Source organism: Myzus persicae, unplaced genomic scaffold (assembly GCF_001856785.1).
Source record: "Myzus persicae strain clone G006 unplaced genomic scaffold, MPER_G0061.0, whole genome shotgun sequence".
Lineage (NCBI taxonomy): Eukaryota > Metazoa > Arthropoda > Insecta > Hemiptera > Aphididae > Myzus > Myzus persicae.
This window is the reverse complement of record NW_019101535.1, coordinates 79220-91011: the sequence shown is the minus strand read 5'-3', so window position 1 is coordinate 91011 and position 11792 is coordinate 79220. Positions and strand designations below refer to the sequence as shown.

Sequence of the window (11792 nt, the reverse complement as noted above, 5' to 3'; positions counted from 1 at the left end):
AAATTATATGAAATAAAAAGAACAATAGAAAAATGGAATAACCCAATGTCTCTCAAATGAAAAGACGAAGTTGTATTAAATCGTCTCAGAATAAGTCATAAACCAAACACACGGCCACCTAATGAATAAATAACCTAACCAAAAACATGCCTTACATGCGGATATACAACTTCTATCAAACATATGCCTTACCGAATGTAGAGACACAAAAGAGGCCCGACAAAAATACAACATACCGGCGCATAGGCCCCGACGAAGAATCCATCAAAAATATAATTTTATTTATGAAAGACATTGAACTGTACAATTTAATTTAAATTATTTAAGAACATACAATCGTTAAAAAAAAACAATGGTCACGCTATCGAGGCTTTTTCTTTAACAATAAAAAAAAAATAAAATAAAAAAAAAATATATAAAATATTTTCTCGTTCCAGATATTAATAAAAGGTAAGTACATATACGATAACAGATGCAATTAATACAAACTAATGTGGAAATTATATCAAATAGAAAATACCAAGTTTGGTACACTTTTTAACTAAAACAAATTATTATAATAATATAAACAATATACAATTTTACTATGGATAATCAAAAATAAAACAAAATTTTTAAATAATTTTATTCAAACTTTTAGAACATTATAAATAGTCTTCAATTATTTTCGAAAGCAGGGTTGTCATTTGATTTGATTTCTTCAACAGTACATGTTTTCTTGTCTTCCTGGTTATTTATATGATACATCCACCTGTAAATATTAATTTGATATTGTTATATAAAGCTTATTCTTTGTGTGTTTACAAAGATAGGAATATTAGGTTACGAGACATTTGAAAGATTAATAATTAACTATAATTAACTATTTAAAGTTTACCACACCAAAATTTACATGTTTTCATAAATCTTACATAGTCATGGTACCTACATCATTCAAAAAACGTAGCACGCTACTTGATATTTTTCCTCTGTAAGGAAATTCTACGAATCATAAATATGGTTTTGGGGGGAGGGTTACCATGGCAATAGCAATAAATTTTAAAACTGTTACAAAAATAGGTAAGAAAAAAAAGTTGTTGCCAAACCAAAAACATATTAATGTTAAAAAAAATCAAACCTCGGATGTATAATATTTTATGATATGACTATATTTGACTTAATTATTATAATTTAAAACCATAATAATTATATAATGGAAAATTATATAAAAAATATCCCAGGAATTTTACTATTTATAATCCAAAGAAGTTTTTTTTTCATATAAATGTAAATACAGTTTTCACAGATTCATTATTTTATTTACTAATTTATTCAGTGAATAAGTCGGGAGAAAAGTATGTACTGGAAATGGGAGTTACATGAATGAGAAAGCATGGGGGCATTATATTTTATACTTAGCTTGGATTCAAAATGTTTTCTAGAGTGATAAAGAAAATATATATGCTAAATAAATATTATGTAAGTTTAAAGTGAATAGCTATATAAATCATTTATGAGTAGGTAGACTATGGTGGTTTTTTAGTCTAGAAAGAACTTAATAAATTTACTCGTTGTAAAAAGTGTAGCATCATGATTCATCCTCTATTGATTTAATGCCAAGGCAATTTTGAAGGACGCATGAGTAGAATGGGGAAAGGGGACTATTGCTCCCCAGAATTCTGTTAAGCCCCCTCGGAATTCACAAGAAGTTCAAGCAGGGTTGTCGATCCTATGAGGAAAAAAAAGGCTGTAGTCCCTTCATATAAATTCATCACCTTTGGTGAAGAGATGATTTAGGGACAACCGGTGGAGTGTTTGTAATTTTGCTTCTTTACTCCCTAGTGTGTTGTAAAGTATTGGCATATACATTTAACATTTTAGTTTTTAGGCTTGTTAATTTTTTTCTTATCTCTGTGAAATTAGTATATTGCGCTATGTCGCTATGTTAGGCTTTTTAGCCAAATTGAGAAGGATGTATTAAGCTGCTATACGATAGGTCAAGTTATTCGTAAGCTGATTTGTGAGATGGGATAAGATCGCACTGATATATTGCTGTAGCTCTACGTTTTCCTATAATTGAGATATGGAATTTTATCAGAAACCATAGGAAAATGATAATACGAGTTGAAGGTTTTTCTGGACATAACAGCCACTAATTTAAATGGAATAATATTATTTTTTTTATGGATTTGCTATTTAGTAATTACTTTGTTTGTCATTTAAAGCCTAGGATTATATATTCCTGATCACAAAAGCAGTCTATGCATTTAACACTAATTATTTTTTAATGAGTCGTAAAGAATTTTCATTATTTACATATACAGAGTATTTCTACGGTGAATATTATCAATAGGATAAATATACTCAGTGAAGTGACCGAAAAATATAGACCGTATACTACTAGATAAGAAGTGTGTATAACAATAGTATTATGACAACATCTCGCAGTGATGTAGGCTATCTCTACGAAAAAATACAATAATCTATACATATATACAATATCTTACCCTGTTACCCCGCACTACCGATCTTACGAGTAATAAAGTAATCACAAAGCACCCTCTGTGTTGTCACGCTCACCATACCCCATTGCTTGACGAAGAAGTGTAAGATTTATGCCGAATAAACCCAAGTTTCAATTTTTCTTTTCATCTCCAAGAAGTATATGGTTATTCTTTTATTATTTTGTATTAATACCTAAACGTATTTGTTTTTGGACCAATTCACTGATTATGTTTACTATAATTAACAATTATCCTATTTATGTAATACTTCGTATAATTATTTTGTATCTATGTAATAAATTAATAGATGATTTTTGATTATTTGTAGTTACCAATATACAAATATGGCTGGTGTGAGCATTATTGAACTAATGACGTAAAATGTTCCTGGAAACGTGGTCAGAGTCGCTCTGTATATTGCACTGTATAGAGGTTTATATACAACAGGCACTATTGTTTCAATGACTGCCATTATCGCTGACACTTGACCTGGAAATTAATGAGTTATTGAGATTGCTTTCAATATATTTTAAATACAAAATTAAAATTATTTATTTACCAAGTTCAGCATGAGGTACGATCTTTGACAGAATCGATCTCATTACGATATATGTAGTACCGCTCATTACGTCAACCACGGCACCTGTAAACAAAATATAACATCGCTTGAAAAAAAAAACCAAAGTAAAATAGGTACTCGATATCATTACAAAATGCGTAATGGCCCAAACATGTATTAGCTATACTACAGAAGTTCTTAAACTTTTATTTTTGTGTACCACTCATATTATGTATTACAAATCAGTAATATACCACTTATTAGGTAATAAGTACTAAATGTAGGACTATTTAACATATTTTCAATTTTCGATACATTTGTAACAATAATATAATGTATGCAAATAGTAATTTAGTACGTTTAACAGTATTCAGTATTTATTAACACAGAACATAGCATTTGAGAACCACTGAGGTGTAATACACTCATCGTTATATAAGTGTATAAATAAAAACTATACAATAGTTACCGAAGCACAATAGTATTTGGTAGGTATCTAAAGCGCGGTTGCATACAGTGTACCTTTTTGGGAACACGATTACGCCTCCAGTCATCGTTTGAGCATCATCTGCTTACCTGTGTCAAAATAGCATATACCGTTTGTGCATCAAAATTATATTGAACCATAGAAAGGTATAACAAATAGGGAAAAGTGCATACGCGTTGTAAATCATAAAATAATATATCAAAATAATTTTTAATACCTAGTTCTGATTGAATTTGAAAATGCAACAATTGCATAACTCAAGTAGTACAATATAGGTATATTAAAAAAAATGAAAATACATTTTAATGAATAATAGACAATAGCCATAAAATGATAATAAATATAGATATTTAGTACCTACATAGGTATTAGTGCTAGGGCTCGGGACTTCTAGGAGTTCGCATGTTTTTAAAAATCATTAAAAACATAACTAAGTAATATAGAAATTTGTTTCATAGCAATACAAGTTTATGTTTAAAATTTATAGTTGCATATTTTGCATATTCGACCATACTTCATTTATAAGTGCATATTTGACCATTTTTCATTTTATTGGTGCATATTTGACAATGTTATTCATACAAGGAGTAAGTTTTTTAATTTTATAAAAAAAAGTTAATTTTAAATAGATTTCCTGGACCGGATATAAATATTAAAAAATGACTGTTGCGTTTTCCTTGCTTATCACTATAATTGTATTGTTACTTATCGGTATACCACACTCGTGATTCTCGATGGGCAATAAGCCGACAATGGTACCAGAAAAACTTTTTATAAACTATGACTAGTTGTAGATAGCGGCCAGGCGGTCCCGTGAATAGTAAAAGTTGACAGTTGGTGTTGTGCGTTCTTCGTATTTCTAAGTGTTTTTTTTCTTTCGAGTGAGCCCATAAAAAAATAATTAAAAAATGCCTAGACCTAAACCAAAACGTTATGATCGGCTTAACGATTTTGTAAAAGAATTAAATATTTTTTAAATGTATATTTTAATAGCATATTTATTGATTCTTTAGGGCATAAATGCATACATATTTTAAGGTTTTTAAGGGCATGAACTCTCTAGCCTTAGGTATTACAATAAAAACCTATGGATTGGTCGTGGTTACGAGTCACACTTACACTTCAATTTTTATACGACGTTATACCTACGTAAATGCGTTATAAACCATAATATCCCTACAATATATTCGTTTATACTTTTAAACAGAAATACCCACTCGATATATTTTGTAAATTGAATATTTCAAGCTCAGATTTTAATATGAAAGGTAATTTAACAACTTGTGACTTTCAACACTCTTAATCACTTCCAATTATGTTGTTAAACATATGTTGATGACAAAATGATATATAATAATTTAGTAATGACGAGAAAACAATGCAGAACCTAATAATGAAACGATGCACAACTATCTTACAAGAATGGTCGAAATTAACAACAGTATTGATATAAGATACCACAAACCCCAGAAAACTCTTAAAACTAATATCCCAGATTTTCATTTAATTCCAAACTTTCTTTTTATAAACAAATTATAAAGAAAGATAAACTATACGTATACTGTTACAAATACTATTATAATCATTCTAACCCACTTATAAAGTAATATCTATCTTTCTTCCACCGATTTCCCCGACAAACCAACTAATCGGCTTAAGCATAAATGGCCAAAGAGATTTTGAATAATTAAAACAATATTTCCCTGACAAAAAAATAAATCCTAAAAAATATAAAATAGTGTCAATAGACACGCCTCAAATTTATTCACTCTGACTTAACCAAATTATACGTTTTGTAATTAATGTTTTGTAATTAATTAATTTACATGTTGTAAATATCATCTTTCTTTGTACAAAAAGTATATTATACATCAATAATATTAATATATTTATTATTTTAAAAATAAAATTCATGCTCACCAATATAAAAATATAATTCTGAAGGTGCAAATGCAAATACCAACCCAGCCAATACTTTGCTGATGCAAGCGATTACTCCAATGAGTGCGTCGTCTAGTTTTAATAAGTGGCTTAAAACTCCTATTGAGAATCCAACACCTAAAAAAATTAATACACACTATATAAATTTATTATTTCCTTTAAATACGAATAACTGTCCTTACCTACAATGTTTGTCATAAATAAGAACGTCGAGAATAAACTGTAGTCCAATTCATTCCAATTGAAACGGACTCGAGTGTAAAAGTAAGCAATTCCAGATTCTCCTGAAATAATTGTTTTTTGAGTTGTTTGACGTTAGTTAATGGTGAAGCAAAACGGTTTCTTATTAATAAGTCTCCTCCTACTCAAATTCCCTCATTCAACTTATCCAAAATCCCTCTCTACCAAAAACTCTAGGAAACCCTCCAAGACAATTTAAGCGAAACTGGTGTAGTGATCTTTTTAACTAATTCATCTAACAAAAATAAATAAAATTAAATGTTTGAAATTTATTAAACAAAATAGTTTTGTTGTGTTACTAGAGATGAGTGGCTAATTTTTCAATACTGATCATGTTTTTATGACTGTTATCATATGCGTATTGTGTTTTGAGGTACAGATTGTGTATATTTTGAAAAAATATTTTTTCAAAGAAATTTCTTGCTTAACTATAATAATATTAACGCTAAACAGTCGGACATCGTAACTCTGAGCAGTGAGCAGCTAGCATAATAATATAAAACATATTTTTAATACACACCATGTGAAGGCCCTTGGATTACAACTATTGTGAACATCAGCATAATGATTTTTGTCCATCTTCTTCGTGGGCCTTTTTTGAACGTTGCGTGAAATGCTTCTTTGATATGTTTCAGATTGAAAAAATCGACCACGAGATACATGAAAGATTTGGACCTCTGCGTGGGATTTTTTAGTTCCAACGATCCAGGATGTTCTTTGATGTTGACTGAGCCATAGATAAATGCTATCACGTACAACGCTGTAGAAATATAGTACACTCCAAAGAATCCTAGTTTTTGATACAAAACACCGGAAAGTGCCGCACCGACTGGCCAAGCCACACCGAAGAATAAATTCATCAAACCTACCCTGAGAGTTCGGTTTTTCATCTGAAAATATAAATAATCTTTATTGTGTACATTTATTACACTTATAATTAGCACTCGGATTTATATGTATTGAATAAAGGTATCTATTTCTGAATACAATATACAAACAACATTTTTATTAAATATTCTGTGGAAATTCTAATTTGATAAACAAAATGTATTTTGTTATCTTTTAAAAAATGGGCCCATGATATAATATCGGCTATAATATCGTAAAGGTAGTATTAAGTATTTTTTCACAATTATTGATTATTATGAAGACAAATAATGTGATTGATAATCTACCAATGTATATAGGCAGTCTGTTATAATATAGTATACAATTTAAGGATTTGACTTTGAGATGAGTTTGAATATTGAAAACTTCAGTGGTTAAAAATACAGACATACATTTTGAAGAACTTTTTTATTACCTTAACACATTTTTAAAGTTGAAATAACTGTACAGGAAGCCCTAACAAACATTTTAACGTTAAAAATGTTTGTGTTAACTATTAGGTGAAAACAAATTCTAAAAATGTAACCAAATCAAATTATCGTGTATAACAAAATAATCTTGGATTCAACAATCGTAGATGCAAAGGAATAGGTTCTTTGTGCTCTGTGCAGGTCAATGCTTTGTGTAAGTAAAAAGTGAAATTATTAGTTTTATTAAAAAACAAACAAGAGGGTTTTACTCACGGAGCTTATGTCTCCCATGTAAGAAAATGCGGCCAGATACAGAACGGTAAGTCCACCAGCCATGGACGTGGGTATCGATTCCACTAGACCTGCCACCTCCATCCTCAGCTCGTCGAAATAGAACACGCAAAGTAACAAGCCGAAGTTCCTGACGATCTCACCTATAACTGGGACGAGCATACACGGTTTGCGTTTCCTGTTTCGATCGCTCCACGACCCGATGAATATGACCAGTATACACGGTATGCTGCTTTGGATCATCGTTTGCCATATGAGCATGTCCGCGACCAGCTGCTGCACTTGGACTTCTTGATGGGCGTAGAACGACATGTTTTTGTTTTCTAATCCGTGACAGACGTCATCGTCCATCCGTAGGTTTACCCTACACGCCTTTTGCAGGTTGAGGTTCTGTGTGGTCAAACTCGATAACACGGATGACACCTGAAAAAACGCCAGCAGCGGTTCCACGGTGATGTTTCGGCAGACATATTTCACTTTGGAACCGAACCCCATTCCTCGCCAACTGTTACCGTCTTCGTCTTCCGGAGTGAAACTTTTTACTTGTTCGTTCGTTTCCATTGTACCGTAGGATTTTTCCACAGCTCTAGAAAATCTACGAAAAAAATAATTTTGATTTGTATTCTATACACTGTTATTTTCTTAAGTACCTATATGAATTACGAATATTGGAGATTGGAATATTCATGCTTATTTTGTTTCCTAACCAATCAATCAATTTTATAAACTATTTATTTATTTTGTACAAATAATTTATTTATAAACACAATTTTTATATTACAAAATAGTGTCAAAATAGCATATACATGTGGATAATATAAATGTTTAATAAATATTGTTTTTTATTTTAAATTTTTCTTAATATAAAACTATTATAGCTCAACAAAATATTATGATAAGAGAAAAATGAGCGGTTTGCAAGAATTCAAATATATGAACAAACTATGAATATTAATGAAATAGTATACAGGTAATATAATATAAATTTGAGAGTTATTAAATTCTAGGATATAGGATATAGATATAGGCTGGACCGGACTGGGTCAAAAATTTCTACCGGGAAAATAAAAAAATCGGCCCACTTAGTTATAAATATAAAAAACGTATATTTTCATATAAAATGATTGTATATTATTTTGAGAATTGAACACTTCATATTATTATAAAAAATTAAAAAAAAATAAAAATTGGTTTGTACAAAGAAATGTTATCATTTTTATTTAAAATACATATGTTTAGACTCCAGAATACACATTAATACATATTAAGCAATTTATTAAGGTTTGAGCTCTAATTTTAAGCGAAATCGTGTCGATTAAGATTTCGACGCCATTGGAATAGGTGGGAGTTCGTGTGATGATAGTAAATTGTAGCACATTTTAAGCGGTGTAGACGTGCGTTACGATTAGGTGGGGATTACTGATTAACGAAGACAATAATATGATACAAGCATCTATTTTTGACAATTTATACATTTTGTCATATCTATTTTAAAAAATTACCTTAATATTTTGCCCTACACCGGCAACACCCATGTCACACTGGACAGTTTTCTAATACAATCGCATTAGAAAATGCGTCTAAAACGTCTGTCGACAGGATGAGCTTTAACCCATAAACCTGAAAAAAAACGTCTCTACGGGTACAAGCGTTCCACCGGAAAACTCCCTGTATCCCGCCTGCCCAGTCCGACCCTGAGTATTGGTTTTATTCATAGGCATGGGGAATTCAATGAGAGTTTATTTATAAGGATCGTGAGAAGAGAAAGTAGAGGGTTTAATAAGGTTTTGATTTCGACAAGGAAGCTGGATATTATATCGGAATTATTGTTCGACGGTTGAGTTGCGGTTATGTCAGCATAATGCTGCAATATGCATGGCACCGAACTATACGAGTTGTATTTAACCACCCACCCACCCACACTAACTTCCTATACATCTAAATTTAGAAATGAAGTGATCGCTTCATATGGTATATGAGTTCGGTAGTACTAGCCAATATAATTTATTTGTTAGTTAATTTTAATTAAAAATTATATTATTATACTAGCTCATCCCGTGCACTTTGTTGCCTGTTAAAAATTCCAGCTCTATATGAGACTCGATGATGATAAAGCGAGCAGTTTGTAATGCCTACCTGCCGTGGATTAAGGACCTCACTCGAAGAGTACTTTATATAAATATGTTTTATTTTTATTTTGATTGTGGACACGCCGGTGGAGCCTCTTTAAGTACAACTCAGCCACCTTGGTAGACAATGTACGAGAATTCAATTGTATGCATGCTTATACACCTGATCTGCCCGATGAACTAATACAGGCAACCAATAAAGTATAAACCAAAAAAATACCAATTTATACTAAATATATTTATATTTCTCCTATAACCAAAAGCAACCGTATACAAACAAATATTTTCTTCGTAGGTAAATCTTAAAATCCCTGTTTGAGCAACTCCCCGGGTCGGACATATCGGGTCCAATTGTGAATCTAAACCATCCAGTGCGTCACTCAAACGCATACAAGAAAATCATTAAAATCGGTCCAGCCGTATAGGAGGAGTTCAGTGACATACACACTTACAGTAGAACTATATATATAAAGATAGTATTTTAATATTATACGTTTGTTTTTTCAGTTAAGTATTTTGTTAGAGTTTTTTTTTAGCAGGTATAATTGACAGGAGGTACAGTTTTCTAGAGATATTCTTTCCGAAGATATTTTGACCAATAACCGAATCCTTAGGTTTGATCGAATTGTACGCCACACAGTAAGTCTTGCATACTTTTACATATAAAGCCATGTAGGTGTATTCATTACTACTATTGTGTATATAACTGCCGGTTGGTTATTATTTTGACTTTAGCATCTTACTCATTATCAACTTGTTAAAAAATACACACATTGTTGATGTGTGATTTATTTATATAATACTCTGCATAAGAATCATTATTTACCGAGAAGTAAAAATGTTATACGATTGCATCTTAAGTTTTATCTACAATAGGTTATAACGCCGTTACTGATAATTTGTTCACGTCATGTAAAACGCACATGATGATCGATATTCGATGATTATTATTTTAGTATACTTATATAATGTGTTACCAATGGAATGTTTGATTATTGCGATATTTTTTCTGAGATGTATTTCAAGTGGCATACATTCACAATACTATTTCATCTATTCTTATGAAAAATATAGTTGTCGTAACAAACGCATTTCCACGTTTATAAATCTATACACGTGCAATTTAGTGTGCATCAAATAAATTATTTATTATAAGACATTTCACTTTTATAGTAAGTATGGTTAATGTTAATTTAACAGGCCAAGAATCACATGAAAAACTATTTTAATCAAATTCAATCAGTTAGATATAAATCAAATTAATTGTTGCAAATATTTTTTACCTAGATTAATTTAAGAATCGATTTATGTGCACAAATTAAACAACCAAATTAATTTATCACACATAGATATGTTATTAGAGCACATGAACCGAATTATTAGGCATTACATAATTTTATACAATGCACTGCCAATAAGTTATCATAAACATTCGTCGTACTTGTTAAAATAAATCATATGATTTGATTAAATTCGAAACCTAGTACCTGCGAAACAGTAAGGTACATAAAATTATTTATACTTGTTTTTTTAGTTATCTAATTACCTATATGATTATATGCTTATTAAGATTAACTATTTCAAATTAGGCTTCAGTATTATCTTATTTTATGATAAAAACACAACAAATTAATATGGTTCGTAACTACCTACCTACAAACTAAATCAGTAAGTTCTTAACACAATATTGACATTTGATGAAAGTCATTGATTTTTAATTTGTCTAACTTTTTATCCGTCCTTACAAGAAAATTTACTTCCAAATTCCTTGTTTAGGATACATTTCAAACAAAAATAATTTATTTACATTTACCGGGTAAATTCAAAAAATAAATATTGATGAATAACTAGTTACCAGTAATATGCACTTGAGTATTTAAATTGTAACTTATTACCTGTGAAATAGCCCGGTTGTGATTTTTAGTCACTGAAGTATTTTTCCGATTACGGATCATGAAGACGTGTAACGAGTGTACTCACTGCTGCAACTACTTTAACATACTGTATTGTACGATCGAATAAAATCATATTTTATATTAATATAAATTACTTGGACCTATTTGTTCGGTTGTTTTCCCACCACACTCGCCGAATAAAATTTCGAACAGATAAAACCATTCCATGTATATGAGATGTCAAAAAACATTTTGTTTAGTCATACAGTCGTATGCAATCAATGTTGAATAGTATTGTTATCACCTCCAACGATAATTAGGAATAATTATAATCAAATGATAAAATAACCTTGTATTAACATTTATTTAAAAATAATTGGACAACACAGTAAAAACAGTAATTAAAATATATTATACTATTTATAATTTATGATATTTGTATATGGACTAGTATAGTACCTACCTACAT

The 11792-nt window shown here is 30.3% G+C and overlaps 1 protein-coding gene across 1 annotated transcript; it reads right to left on the bottom strand.

Annotated features, from left to right (window-relative positions):
• Positions 1-377: 377 nt before the first annotated feature.
• On the bottom strand, positions 378-11569 carry LOC111029461. The gene is made up of 8 exons (XM_022308470.1): positions 11324-11569; positions 7282-7894; positions 6231-6600; positions 5653-5754; positions 5450-5587; positions 3043-3126; positions 2816-2972; positions 378-751 (listed from the first exon to the last, which is right to left on the bottom strand). Exons 2-8 carry the CDS (start codon positions 7858-7860, stop codon positions 658-660), a joined length of 1524 nt encoding a protein of 507 aa, XP_022164162.1. The 5' UTR covers positions 7861-7894; positions 11324-11569; the 3' UTR covers positions 378-657.
• Between the last annotated feature and the right edge of the window lie 223 nt (positions 11570-11792).